General features: G+C 46.9%; 1 protein-coding gene across 1 annotated transcript in view; it reads right to left on the bottom strand.

Annotated features, from left to right (window-relative positions):
- Nucleotides 1–15497, bottom strand: part of PIP5K1B (phosphatidylinositol-4-phosphate 5-kinase, type I, beta) — a 111107-nt gene that overhangs the window by 33447 nt on the left and 62163 nt on the right. The window contains exons 6-9 of the mRNA XM_006863831.1: nt 7751–7962; nt 6096–6179; nt 5924–5972; nt 2280–2364 (exon numbers count right to left, since the gene is read on the bottom strand). Of these exons, the coding sequence (XP_006863893.1) occupies nt 2280–2364; nt 5924–5972; nt 6096–6179; nt 7751–7962 (430 nt within the window). The remainder of the gene's footprint in view (nt 1–2279; nt 2365–5923; nt 5973–6095; nt 6180–7750; nt 7963–15497) is intronic.

Raw genomic sequence — 15497 nt, forward strand, 5'->3', positions numbered from 1 at the left:
CATCTTATATAATATATGCTATGATATATTTAACATCTTATATAATATATGCTATGATATATTTAGCACCTTATATAATATATGCTATGATATATTTAAAATCTTATATAATATATGCTATGATATATTTAACATCTTATATAATATATGCTATTATCTACTTTGGAGTCCTGGTGTGGAGTTGTGGGTTAATGTGTCAGGTTAATGCAAAGCCATTTGAAGTGCAAGGTTGGCGGTTCAAGCTCACCAGCTGCTTCTTGGAAACCCTATACAGGGTTGCTATGGGTTGGAATCGACTTAATGGCACTTAACAATACAACAACATTGTATACTTTAACATAGTATACAATATATGCTATTATATACTTTAACATATATACGTAGGAGTCGTGGTGTGGCACTTGGGATAATGCAAGGTCAGTTTGAACTGCAAAGTCGGCTTGGAAACCCTATTCAGGGTTGCTATGAGTTGGAACCAACTCGCAGGCATTTAACAACAAACAACATGATACACATATGTATGCATACATGTACATGGGAATCCTGGGCTGGGACTGTAGCATAAGTCATTTGCATCTCAAAGTCGGCGGTTCAAACTCACCAGCCGCTTCTCGTAAACCCTCTATAGAGTAGCTATGAGTCAGAACCGACTCGATGACACTTGATCATAACAAAAACACTATGTGTATGGGAGCACAGTGGCTCTGTGCCATCAGGACTGAGCTGTGAACCACAAGGTCTGTCATTTGAGGTCGCCAGCCACTCTACAGGACAAAGATGAGGCTTCCTGCTCCTTTGAAGACTTAAAGCCTCAGAAACTCTATACAGGGTCTCTATAACTTGGAACAGACTCGACGGCACTTAACAACAAGTGTGTATAGACATATACATAGATTTGTTGTTGTTAAGTGCTGTTGAGTTGGTTCCAGCTCACAGTGACCCCATGCACAGTGTCCGAGACTGTTTATCTTGTGGGAGCAGAAAGCCTCATCTTTCTCCCACAGAGTGGCTGGTGGGCTCGAACTGCTAACCTTGTGGTTGGAAGTCCAGTGTTGATCGTGTGGAGTCACTGTACTCCCCATATGTACACATGTTGTTGTTGCGATCGAGTCAGTTGTGACTCATAGTGATGCTGTGGAGGGTTTCTACGGCTTTAAATCTTCACGGGAACAGAAAGCCTCATCTTTCTCTCATGGAACGGCTGGTGGGTTCAAACCACAGACCTTGTAGTTCATGTTGTTGTTGTTAGGTGCTGTTGAGCCAGTACCGACTCATAGGATCCTATGCACAACAGAAGGACACACTGCCCAGTCCTGGGCCATCCTCACCATCTTTGCTACCCCTGAACCCATTGTTGCAGCTATTTTGCCAATCCACCTCATGGGGCTCTTCCTTGGTTTCTCTGACCACTTCATTAAACATCATGTCCTTCTCCAGTGACTGGTCCCCCTCCTGACAATATGTCGGAAGCATGAGAGACGAAGGTTGGCCATCTTAGCCTCCAAGGAGCACTCTGGCTGCACTTCGTCCAAAACAAATTGGTTTGTTCTTTTGGCAGCCCATGGCACTTTCAACATTCTCCTCCAACACCATAACTATGTGGTTCACAGTCCAGTGCTTATTGTAGGGAGTCACTGTGCTCCCCACATTCCTAGATTCATATTTGTTGTTGTTAAGTGCTGTGGCGTCGTTTCGGACTCCTAGTGTATAGGGTTCCAAGGAGCAGCTAGTGAGTGTGAACCACTGTCGTTATACATAGATACAGTATATATGTCTCCATAAGCACGGATTATACTTCTAATCCATCCATTTTACTGGTTGCATATTGTTAAGTGCCGATGAGTCAGTTCCGACTCATAGAACCCCTGTCCTGGGGTTCTGAGGAGCAGCTGGTGGTTTGAGCTGCTGGATTTTTGGTTAGCAGTCCAGTGTTTATCCTTCAGCACACCAGAATTCCACTGGTTGTATACTGAATGTATTATGCAGTAAGTTTTGTGAAAGTACTTTTGGTTTACCGATTGCACCAGAATACATTTATCCATGATACTGTATGTTTGGACTTTTAGGCCATTTCCAATTCTGTTTTCACTATAAAACAAGAACCCAGCGAGCGCAGCATCAACCAGTTTCACCCAGACTGCTCTAGCTGTAACCATTTTAAGTCAGCACCATCCCAGGGACATAAAGAGCTACAGTTCTTGCAGCAAAAATCATGCAGAGTTGCACATGGTCAAGTCGGTGAGCACACAGCAGCAGAACGTCTTTGTGTAAAATCTTACCTTGAATTTTCTTGAAAACTCTGGAATTCATAAATTTCAGAAACCTGTCTGCATAAAAACTTGGTCTGTGAACCGAGACAGTGTCCTGAAAAGACAAATGGAGTGTCTGGGTTACTCCTAAGAAAGTTCATGGCATGAGAAGAGAAGGCTCCCGGGTACCCAGAGTCCTAAGCCCAGGACTGCAGGGTCCCATGTAAGAAGACAAGGCCCTGGACCTTCAGGAGTCAGGGTTGGGGCATAGGGCAGGCACGGGGTCTGGACAGAGGTTCTAGATAGTCAGGGTGAAGGGAAGTCCCGTGGGGGTGGCAAGGGGAGACACGGCAGAAGGTCTTCCATATAAATCACACAGCAGCCATTTTTCTTCCCTCAAGGGGTACACTTCTAAAACCCACTACTGTCTAGATGATTGTGACGCATAGGACTCTGTCGGACAGACAGGGTGTAAGTGTTCCTTAGGGTTTCCAAGACTGCAAATCTTTATGGGAGCAGACAGACTCATCTTTCTCCTAAGAAGCGACTGGTGGGTTTGAACTGCTGACCTCGCAGTTAACAGTTCAATGCCTAACCCACTGCGCCACGAGGACTCCTAGAGAGAATCCGTTTGCTTACATGATGCTCCATTTTCAGCTCAGGTTTATGGATCCCAACAGGGAAGTTTGCAAAAATTCACATTTCATACCAGCAAGTGTCGGCAATGGGTCTGGAAGGGAAAACATGCTTACTGATCTGCTTTTGGGGTTAATTCTAACTTTGAAAGGCTGGGATTTGCTGGAACAAGCCAGGGTCTCCAGTTTCCACCTGTGAGGTGAGGGTGTTACATGAAGCAGACCTGAGCGAGCCTGTGATTTTATAATTGGTATATTGTACATCATATGCAAGATGCTCTTTGGCCAAGTTGGCACGACTCTATGCTTCCAGAAGAATGAACGAAGCAGTTTTAGAAGAAATGCAGCCAGATTGAATCCTAGAAACAAAGACGGTGAGACTTGGGCTCACTGACTTTGGACATGACTTCAAATGGGAAGACAGGTGGCTAGAACCGGTTATGCTGTGCTTGGTGAAGTGGAGGGTCTGAAAGGACAGGGGTCTGTTGATGTGATGGATGGTCACAATGACCACAAAAATGTGATCAGACATACCAGTGGTCATGAAGACTGTTCTCTTGACGGTAAGACGAGGTGGGTTGATTACTGGGCACCTAACCAAAATGTTAGTGGTTTGAATCCACCAGCCACTCTACTGGAGAAAGATGAGGCTGTCTATGCTTCAGTAAAGAATCCAGCCTTGGAAGCCCTGGGGCAGATCTACGCCGTCCTACTATGTCACAGAAGTCAGAATCGACTGGAGGGCAGCGGCTTTGATTTTGGGCTCTGGGTGGTGCAAACGGCTAACACACTCAGCTGTCACCCCCAAATTTCACAGTTTGAGTCCACCCAGAGGCACCTCAGAAGGCACGCCTGGAGATCTACTTATGAAAACTCATCCACTGAGAACTCTGTGGGGCACAGTTCTACTCTGATACACACAGGGCACCATGTGTGGAATCTACTCAAAAAAAGTCATCCACTGAGAACCCGGTGAGCACAGTTCTACTCTGACACACACGGGGTGTCATGTGTGGAATCAGTTCCATGACAACTGGTTGCACAGGTTTTTTCAGGGTGTACCTTACGCGCCCTCTCTGGTAGTGTGAGTACCTTACGCGCCCTCTCTGGTTGTATGAGTACCTTGTGCGCCCTCTCTGGTCGTGTGAGGTATTGCCTGTGTAGCTGGAAGACAATGTGGGTCTCAAGTCTGAACCTTTTCATACGAGGAAACTTTGTTGGCTCTGTGTGAGATGAAGGTGGATTCTTGGAAACGTATATATGAACCTGTTGTTCACAACTACCGTTTGCAGATTTTTAATGCTGAAAGTTTTCTTGAGTCTTTCCCAGAACTGGGAAAGTTCAAGTTCTTTTCCAAGAAAAAAGATCAGCATTCATAATCCATCCTCTTTCAAGGGAAAAGATCTGTTAACAGCTTATAAAGAAGTACGCAGCCCAATCTTTGATCATTAGGTTTTCTGAAAGGGCCACTTTGAGTTATTAACGAAGGGGGCCTTAGGCCAGTGCATGTTCTATCAGGAACATGAAGTTCACATTCTTGATGGAAATGTGTGTGTGTCATGTGTGTGACAGAGACTGCTCTGTGAGCATCCATTCTTCTCTTCTGCTTGTCCGTCAGTTCTTGGTTCTTACTCCGGCCACTTTTACCAGTAAAAGGACCCGATGCTGCGGAGTCCAGTCTGGTTTATGACCACCCATGTGTGTCAGAGGAGAACTGAGCTCCACAGGGATTTCAGTGCTTGATTCTCTGTCCCCTCCGCCCAAGGCTGATTTTTTGGGAATAGATTCTCTAGGCCTTTCTTTTGATGCACCTCTGGGTGGACATGAACTGCCACCCTTTTGGTTGACAGTGAGGGCATTAGCCAGGAATGTCCAGCCGTGACTCTGCTGTTTCTGCTGGCTGCTAACAAGTCAATGTTGACTCATGATGACCCGTGTGTGACAAGCCCCAGGGGTTTCCTCAGCTGTAATCCTTACAGGAGCAGATGACCAGGGTCAGTTAGCAGCTGGACACCTAGCCACTGTGCCTGCCGTCATTACTGGTCCTGTATGCTTGTAGTGTGCCAGGAGGTGTGTCTCATCCCACACCAGTTCTGTGAGGCAGCCTCTACTAACATCCCCTCTTACAGATGACAAGGTGGAGATGCAGGTAAGCAGGAACGTGCCCAGGACACCTGCCCTGTGACCCGATGAACACAGGGGTCTAATTCAGATTCATCTTTTACCAAAGTTGGGTCCCACCACATGCCACACAGCCTGGTGGGAGCTCGCTGGACCTGTGGAAACCTTGTCCTCCATTTTCTGGAAAGTGTCCCATGGTTGGAGAAAGCCTAACAGGCCTCCGGCTTTCCCATGGAAGGAGGCATCATTCTGGTTTCTGGACTTCGACCTAGCCCCTTAGCTGGATGGTAGCTATTGGAATAGTTGCTCAAACGAATGTTGTTTTACTTCTTAGCCCTGAACCAATCTGCTAGCCCAAGAGTATGAGTTGATAAGGCCTTTCCTGTCCTTTCTTGGAGGCTAGGGAAAGAGTCTCAGAGGCACACAGCGAGGTCTCTGAGGCATCAGAAATACAAGCAGACTTTGGGGATTGTGTGAGTACCACAATACAGCGAAACCCACAATACAGTTACTTACAATAATCACGTTTTCACTAGCCTGTTGTCTATGAAGCGTGTACTTTGTTGTTATTGTTATTAAAGCGACCTGGTATGGGGTTTCTGAGGAGCATCTGTTGAGTTTGAACCATCGCTCTTGTACTTCAAACCGACCTTGAGGTCAAGGGTTTATCCTATGATGCCACACCAGGACAGTGTGCACCAGCATAATAAAAAAGTTTGCACTAATATGAGCATGACCAAAATGGGGATGCCGAGATGTGAACTGAGCACATGCTGTTGGAAAAATGTTGCTGTAGACTTGCTCAACGCAGCACTGCCAGAAGAGGCCCTTTGTAAAAATGCGTGATCTGTGGAGCCCACCAAAGCCAAGTGTGTTGTAACGGGTGTGCCCATCTGCTTGAACATAAAGGACACTCACCCCATCGTAGACAAGAGCTTTCCAGGAGTGTTCCAACTTCTTCATCAACCTACACGCCAACAGACAAAAGGGGGTCAATGAGAAGGGAGACTCACTTCCACCTGAGGAGTTTGAGAATCCTTCGTGGATTCAGTCAGGAGATATGGGATGATCACGTCCCCAAACATCTTACCTATACGACTGAAGGATGTCAATAATGCCCATAAATAAAAGCAGCTTTTCTCCTTTATGGCTTTTTGCTGGGATACCTCCCATTCTGTGGACAGAGCACAAGAGACACATTTTCTCATTTTCTGTTACAGGGAGGAGAAGTTGGGTGGTGCCTGGCTATGTCTGTTTTCAGTCTCCCTCAGGGAAATCTTCCTGGGAGTCCACTGTGGTCCACTCCCAACTGAGGAGGGACATGTGATGACTGTGGGCACTGAAGGGTCTGACAGAAAGAACTCAATGGCATCATTATTTTTATTGTCAAACCACAAGCAAGGTTCTGAACACACTTGACAATGTTGCTTTTGAAAAACGAAAGAGGTGTTTTTGTCTGATAACGTTGGTGTGGTTGTTAAATGCTGTCAAGTCGGCTCAGACCCATAGCAACTCTGTATAGGGTTTCCGAGGGGCATCTGGTGGGTTTGAACTGGCAACCTGGAGGTTTGCAGTTCAGTGCTGATCCTACAGTGCCACACCAGGAGTCCTTCCTGATGATGAGGAACTATGTATTCACTGTGTCCATTTCTATAAAATCTAGAAAAGCACTGAGTAAAAATATGCATAAAATTCATTTCTACAAAGGTAACTGCTATTCACGGTTGGTACACTGTCGTGTGTAGGGCGTGTGTGTGATTCACATATGCATACATTTTATTTATTGGGAGTCCTGAGGTGGTGCTGTGGGTTAATGCACTGGACTGCAAAGTTGTTTGAACTGCAAGGTCGGTGGTTCAAGCTCACCACCTGCTCCTTGGAAACCCTATCTATTCAGGGTTGCTATGGGTCGGAACCAACTCGACGGCACTTAACAACAACAACAACAACATTTTATTTAGTTTTTTTGTTGGTGCTAAGTATTGTCGAGTCGATTCTGACTCATACAGACTCTATAGTTTCTGAAGAGTGGCTTGTGGGTTTGAACCACCGACCTAGTGGTTGGCAGTCCAGTGCTTATCCTACAATGCCACACCAGGACTCCCATTTTATATGGTGGTGGTGGTAGTATGCCGTGGAGTTGGTTCCGACTCATAGTGACCCTGTACAGGGTTTCCGAGACTGTAAGTCTTTATGGGAGCAGAAAGCCTCATTCTTTCTCCCACGGAATGGCTGGTAGTTTCGAACTGTTAACCTTGAGGTTAGCAGCCCGACTCGTAACCACTACGCTACCAAAGTGCCTTTTATTTTATATGTTGTTGTTGTTAAGTGCTGTCGAGTCAATTCTGACCCATAGCGACTCTGTATAGGGTTTCCAAGGAGCAGCTGGTGGGTTTGAACTATCAACCTTGGGGTGAACAGTTCAGTGCTTAACCTACAGTGCCACACCGACTCATCATGACCCTGTATAGGGTTTCTGAGGCTGTCAATCATTACTGATGGTAAAAAGCATTTGCAGTCATTGTTAAAAACGAGCCAATTGATAGAGAACAGTTGTGTGGGTGACGAGGGTAATACCAGCTCAAGGAAGGGCCGGGGACCTGAGCTGGGGGCCTGAGCTGGGGGCCTGGTCAGGCTGGAGGCTGGTGTGACTCATTCTAGCCACAGGTAGGGATCTTGTCCCGAAGTACTGTGCCCAACTCTACAGTCAAGAGGATGGGTGAGGTGGGCAGTGGCCGCACTTACGTGTCCGGGCTCTCTGTGATGACCCCGTCCCCTGACTTCCCTGAGCCCTGGATGGACTCCATTGCTGTTGAGTACAGGACCTTCTGCATCCCTGGCCTCTTAGCATCAGGCACGTTTTGCGAGGCGTCCTCCTCTTTGTCTTTGAGGGGGTGGTCCAAGACATGGATCCCCAGCAGAAGGCTGTAGTCCATGATCTTGAAGCTTTCCAGCACCTGAATAAGAGAAAGAACCGTGCACCTGGTCAACACCGTGGTCTGCCAAGTCTCGTCCACTCGGCGTTGGAGAGCTTGGGATGGGTGGACACACGGCTCCTGCATTCCTGCCAGCTGGTCCCTGAACCAAGGCAACCAGTGCGAGCCGTGGAAAGTGTCAGGTAAAAACCCCAGGGACTGCGAAGTGGACACTGCAGTTAGAAAATGGTCCAGGAGGAGATGTTTATGCAAATCAAAACCAAGGCCACCTGCTCTCCACGGAAAACCTCTTAACACCTCTCCAGACACCAAGCAGCTCGCTAGCACACGGTGCTCAAAGTAACTCCGGAGGGAGGCCCATGTGAGCTTTATCATTTGTGGATTTCCATGTTTCCAAATTGGCCCCTCCTCACTCAGATTGATTTGTAACCCCCAAATCAATACTACTCATGCTGCTCTTGTGGTCATTTGCGAACATGCACAGAGCAGCCCAATGTGAAAACCACACACACAGCACACACACACACACACACACACACACACGTGTGTTCTGCCTGCTGCACGCGTTTTTCAGCTACAACTGCATGAGGTGACGCTCCACGTTCTTGCTTCCGCTCTCATAGCATAGCTGGACGCCCTTTCTGTGGTTGACTTTGTGGTTGTTGTTAAGTGCTGTTGAGTTGCTTCTGACTCAAAGCCACCTGCATAGGGTTTCCAAGGAGCAGCTGTAGGTTTGAACCACCAACCTTGCAGTGGACAGTCCAATGCTTATCCTACAGCACCACACCAGGACTTTGTGGTCAACTTAGTGCCACAGTTTTTGTTGGTGACATTGTTGTTTAAAAGTCCTAAAGCACTGTGTGGTGTTCTGAAGAGGACACTGTGATGTGGGTTTCAGAAGACTCTGTTGTTGTTGTTATGTGCTGTGGAGTCGGTTCCGACTCATAGTGACCCTGTACAGGGTTTCCGAGGCTGTAAATCTTTTTGGGAGCAGAAAGCCTCATCTTTCTCCCGCGGAACAGCTGGTAGTTTCGAACTGCTGACCATGAGATTAGCAGCCCGATTTGTAACCACTACGCTAGCAGAGCTCCTTACAGAAGACTCTTAGGCATGAGCAATAGCTGTCAGTTCAATGTTAATGAGTCAAAAGACCAAAAACCACACCACCACCAAGTCAATTCTGACTCACAGCAACCCTTCAGGCCAGAGCTGAGAAGTGCTCCCGAGGTTTTCTGAGCTAAAAAAGGAAACCTTTTTACCGAAGTACACGACCTCACCTTTCCTCCCTGGAGAGGCTGGGGGCCTTGAGTTAACAGTCCATCGCCTAACCTACTACACAACCAAGATCCCTTCAGACCGATTATGGTGTCTTTCAGCAGATGCATAGAGAACAAGGTTATGGACTGAACAGCTGAGGAAAATCTTGTGACCAGAGGCCTTCCCGCTCCTAACCCTGCATCTCCCCAGCGACCAGAACTATTGGACACTTCATAGATTATAGTCTGGTGTCAACCCTTTAATTTTTTTTTTTTTTTTTTTGGCTTTAACAAATAGAAAGTTAGCCTCTCACAGACTGTTGTTGTTGTTAAGTGCCGTTGAGTCGGTTCCGACCCATAGCACCCCTCTGGAGGGTTTCTAAGGAGTGACTGGTGAGCTTGAACCACCAACCTTGCAGTTCAAACGGACTGTGCAGTCTAGCGCATGAACCCACAGCGCCACACCAGGATCTCACAGATTGGGAGGCTAGAAATCTGAGTGCAGAGCACCGGTTCTGGAGGAAGGTCTGGTCTCCCTTCAGCACCTGTGGGCCCAGCATTCCTTGGAGCTCCCCACGTGTCTGGCATTGGTCTTCTCAGGATCTGGGAGTTTCACAGGGCCGGGACCCCAGGTCCAAAGGATGTTCTCCACTCCCGCTTCTCCTTTCAAGTGGCTGTAAGTCAAAACCAAATAATGTGTGTGCCTGACTTGATTGTGGTTTTCCCTTTATTGAGGTGGTCTGGAAGTGAACCTGCAGTAGCTTGGGGACTGTCAGAAAGTAGGCCAGAATAGAGTGGCTTCACCTGTGAGCCAAGAGCTGTAGCAGTGAGAACCAACTTCCCAAACAGCGAGAGCCACTAAGATTGGGGAGGCAGGAAGGGTGAGTGAGTGTCCTCGCCACTGACCCAATGCTTGGTTCTCTGTGAGATGTGTCCGTGCCTCATTCCCCCCATGAAGTGACACAGACGCACGGAGGGGACAAGACTGTGCCGTGCTAACGGTGCCATGGGAAATTGTGGAGCTAGGATGCTCTCTTCAGATAGAAGCAAATGGCAGAGGGCTTTGCGCTTCTCATCTCCACCATACTGAAATCCTGGTTTGGGAGTAGTAAGCACAGTCTTGCTGTTGCTGTGGAGAGCTGTTCAGCTGTTTCTGACTCCTAGAGACCCTGTAGGCAGAGAAGACCAGCACTATAGTGTTTTTCAGGCTGTTATCATTAAGGGGTCCTGGTGGTGTAGTGGGTTACATGTTGGACTAACTACCAGGTCAGCAGTTCGAATCTACCAGTTGCTCCATGGGAGAAAGAAGAGGTTTTTCTGCTCCTGTAAAGATTTACAACCTCAGGAACCCTACACAGTGTCACTCGGAGTCAGAACTAACCCGACAGCGCACAACCTCCAACCACCAGGCTGTTACCTTTAAGGCAACAGATCACCTGACCTTTGTTAGCTTCAGATTTTAGCTTTGTGTATTTAAGTCCTGGTGTGGCATTGTGGGTTAACAGGCTGGACTGCAAAGTCAGTTTGAATCACAAAGTCGGTGGTTTAAGCTCACCAGACGCTCCTTGGAAACCCTATACAGGGTCGCTGTGGGTCGGAACTGTCTCGATGGTATTTAACAACAACAATTTAAGATTTGCATCAATGAGGAAGAAGTAATGCGAATTCACCTACACCCAGCCTTTAAATGAACCAGAGGTCCAACACTTGTAAATACTGAGTGCCTGCCATTCTGCAGTGTGGCCCCTCACGCTGACACACACCTGTTTCCGGCATGTCTGCCTGGCCTCCCTGGTGCAGTGTGTACTTAAGCATTTGCTATTCAAAATGCAGGTGATGGTGCAAATGCAGGTGACTTTCCACCTGCTATGGGTTGGGCTCCACTTCCCCATTTGCAGAAAAAACAAACAGGAATAAGTCAAAGGAGCTATTCAAAGCCGGGAGGAGCTGGAATGGAGCAGTTTGCTTAGTCTTAACAAAGCCAGGCATGCCTCCCCTTTTTGCTGAGGATGGTTTAATGCCAACTCACACTTGTTTTCAGGGCCGACAAGGCAGTTCTGACTCACAGCAACCCTGTATCGGGTTTCCAGAGCAGCTAGTGGGTTTGAATCATCAACATTGAGGAGTCCAGTGCTTATCCTACAACGCCACACTAACCGATAGCAAAAACCTTAAAGTTAAAGTAGATGTGATCACAAAGATCTGGAACAAATGCATAGGGTGCCTCACTTAGGTTCTCCTGGGATTAACACATGTCCCCTCCCCCGGGTTCTCCTGGGACAAACGCATGTCCCCCAGGAGGTTCTCTGGTAGGAGATGCATGAGCAAGGCTCTTACTTAATAGGAACAGAACGTGGCATCCATGCTAACTCAGAAGGAAGTTATTATAAGTGGTAGCTGTCTAGTGAGGTCCTGATTTATGGAGACCCCATCCACAACAGAACAAGACGCTGCCCAGTCCTGCACTGTCCCCGACTGGTTTGGGATAGAACTGTTCTATCAGTGTGGTTTTCACTGAGTGACTCTTTGGAGGTGATCACCAGGCCTTTGTCTTAGTCGGAAGATCTGAGGAAAGATGTTCAGTGTCACAACAACACACCATTCTCCCCGATAGATGGGAGTGGGGTGGGGTGGGGTGGCTGCCCACGAAGGGCATTGGTCTGGAATTGAACCCGGGTCTCCAGCATGGAAGATGAGAACTCTACCACAGAGCCATGACTGTCCCCACGACCATAGACACTGATACCCTCTCTTCATGGTTAGAGGTGCTCAGAATGGCTGGGCCTCCTTTCCCACCTACATCTTCTGAGCCCACCGCAAACTGTCTCCAGTCAGGTTGCTAGGAGGAGCTGGTGGCTCATGGTGGCAGCGGGTAGAAGCTGCTGTGTTGATTTCGACTCATAATGACTTCATGTGACAGAGGAAACAGCCCAATCGGGTTTTCTTGGCTGTCCTCTTGACAGGGCCGAGCCATTCTCCTGAGGAGCCGCCGGGTGAGTTCAAACCCCCAACCTTTTGGTTGTCAGGTGAATGTGTTAGTGGTTTGTACCACCGAACTGGACTCCCAGTCAGAAGCAAAAGTCTTAAAACATCTGAGCGCTTGATGCTAACCCTCAGTCAGAAACACGTCTTGGGGTCTCCTCACTCCCCTGAAGGAAAGCTACTAGACTTGGACATCAGACAGAGAAATGACAGGATAAACCCAGAGACTTCTGAAAAACTGCTGTATTCCTGAAAGATGTGTAAGAACGGGAGTTCTGGGGGCACTGTGGGTTAGGCACCAGGTTGCTCTGGGCAAGGGCAGCGGTTCAAACCCACCCACTGCTCCTCAGAAGATGACCGCCTTGGAAGCCCTAGGGGGGATGGGGGGGGGGACAGCTCTATGACTCAACAAGCATCATGGCAGTGGGTGGAACGGAAGCACACACAGCACATTTGATTCTGAATGTGACCGGATCTCCAGATCCAACAACTCATTTATGGGAAATGCAGAGGAGAGGCAGGGCATGCCAGTCAACCCCGGAAGCAACCAATGGAATTCAGACTCCAGGAAGGACAACTCTGTCTCTTCAACAAAGACCCCAAATGAAAGAAAGAAGATGGGCAAAGGGGATTTCACAAGCAAACCTTATTTAAGTTCTGATTCAAACTGTAAAAACAGTCATATTTGAAACAATTAGCAACGGGAGCACCGACAACTTAATGACTATTGTTATGAAGTGCCATCGAGTCGGTTCCGACCCATAGTGACCCTGTATAGGGTTTCCAAGGAGCAGCTGGTGAGCTTGAACTGCCGACCTTGCAGTTCAAATGACTTTGCAGTCTGGCGCATTAACCCACAGCGCCACAGACTCCTGGAGTGGCACTGTAGGATCAGCATTGAACTGCAAACCACGAGGTCAGCAGTTCAAACCCACGAGCTGCTCCTTGGAAACCCTGTACAGAATCACTATGAGTCAGAACCAACTCAGCAGAAATTAACAACAAATAAATAGGATTCATTTTTAAAGGCATAATGATGGGTAAGAAGAGCTCTAGAGGTGCAGTGGGTTAAGCAAAAAGGTCAGCAGTTCAAACCCAGCAGCTCCTCCACGGGAGGGGACGCAGTCTGTGCCGTAAAGATTTGCGGCATCAGCAACCCCAGGGCGATCTACTCTACTCTGTACAGTCAGTGGGAGTCGGAGTCAATTTGAGGGCTGTGGTTTGGTCTTCTGTTTTGTCTGGAGTCCTTAGCTCCTAGAAATCCTTACTAAAATATGGGTAACACGGTATCATGCCTGACATGTACTTAAACTCTATGGGGGAGAGAGGGTTAGTGAGAACAAGGTGGGCTGCAGTTGAAGCTGCGAACAGAGTACCTGGGGATTCAATATCGTATTCTGTTTACTTTTGCATGCATGTGAATTTTTCAAACGTCAGATTCAGTGGAATGCTTTGAAATGCTTAGCTGGAATGTGCTTGTATGCCAGTTTAGAATTAACACTTGAGAATTGTAGCTGCTGGCTGGTTAGGGCTGTCATAGATAAAAAAGAATGACTATTGGAGATCCTAACCAAGTTAAAGCCGAAAGCTTACTGTGCTTGATGCTCAGGTATAATGGGGGTGGGGTGGGGTGTTGTAGTTGTTGTTAAATTAAGTGCTGTTGAGTCGATTCCGACCCATAGCAACTCTATATAGGGTTTCCTAGGAGCAGCTGGTTCAAACCAACTTTGTGGTCCAGCGCATTAACCCACAGTGCCAGACCTGCCAAAGTAAAAACATGGAGTCATCTATAGACAGAGGTTGGAAGTGCCAGGTGTGGATAGAAGCTACGGAGGTAGGAAGAGCCCCCACTTCAGGGAGAGGATTTGGTTTGGGGCAGGGAAGTGGGTTTGGGACAGGGCTACAGGAGTAACACAGACATTTAATTTAAAAAGTTTTAGCAAAAACCAAAATCGAGCCCATTGGTACATGCCAACCATCGTCAACATGCATGCAAGTGAAATCCTGTTAACTCAAAAACAAAGCTTATGTTTGAGACAGGCAACAGCTCTGTGGAGTTGACTGTTTCTGGAATTTTCTGTCGAGGGAGATTGGGGACTGATCTGTGATGTAGCATCCTGTGTGAACAGCCTTTGAGAGTTCTCTTTAAGTCCCAAAATGAAGTATTCTCAAGCCAGAGGCTGTTTATTTTAAAACTCACTTCAAACCAAACTAGACATTGTAAAATTTCTTGAGAAAGAACTAAAATGGGAGGCCAAACATGTCTTCCTCTGCGTTGAGAAGTAAACTCCTCTTCCTGCTCGTCCTGAAAGAAGTATTCGAGACTAAAGAATCCCAGTCTTTTCCCAGGTGTGTTGCTGTGAACTTGTCTAAATAACCTTCTTTTTTAAAGTATCTTGTTGCTGCCACTGTGCCGATCCATCTCATTGGGGGTGGGGGTGGGGAGGGGGGTCTTCCTCTTTTTGCTGACCCTATACTTTGTCAAGCATGATGTCCTTCTCCAGGGACTGGTCCCTCCTGATCCCATGTCCAAAGTATGTAAGAACAAGTCTTGCCATCTTGGCTTCCAGGAGCACTCTGGCTGCAATTCATCCAAGACAGATTTGTTTGTTCTTTTGGCAGCTCAGGGTACTTTCAATATTCTTCCGTAAAAGTCTTACAGGAATGCTTAATCGTAAGGACACAGGTACAAAGTTGTGCACATCAGGCCAGTCCATTTCCGAGTCACTGTTTGTTGGCTGCATTAAATCTCACAGACATCTTATCAGTGTTTTGACTTAACTCTTGTTTTTAGATTCATTTTTTTCCTTAGATCTCTAAGCTGCTTCTTTATTGGATTTTTTTTTTTTTTCCCGCAGGAGTAGATAATAATTACAGTAAGTTAAAAATGAATAATTCCTACAGAAATAGTTCCTGACTGTTCTTTTCAAAACGAATACATACTTTTTCCATTTAAAAGTGTTTTTTGATTCATATCTTGCAACATGCATTCAGCACATACTTTAATCCAGACACCGCAACTGCCAAGTTATTGTTAAGTGCTGTCGATTCGGTTCTGACTCATAGTGACCCTGTATAGTTTCCAAGGAGCAGCTGGTGGGTTTGAACCATCAACCTGTGGTTAGCAGTCCAGTGCTGATCCTACATTAGGCCAAGAGGTATATGTTATATCGTCCATACAGCGATTTAGATACACACCTATCAGAACAAGAGGTATATGTTATATAGTCCATACAGAGATTTAGATACACACCTATCAGAACAGCTAAAATGAAAACGTAATGACATCATCAAATGGTAACAAGGATGTAGAAAGAA

Source organism: Chrysochloris asiatica, unplaced genomic scaffold (genome assembly GCF_000296735.1).
Source record: "Chrysochloris asiatica unplaced genomic scaffold, ChrAsi1.0 scaffold00056, whole genome shotgun sequence".
Taxonomy (NCBI): Eukaryota; Metazoa; Chordata; class Mammalia; order Afrosoricida; family Chrysochloridae; genus Chrysochloris; species Chrysochloris asiatica.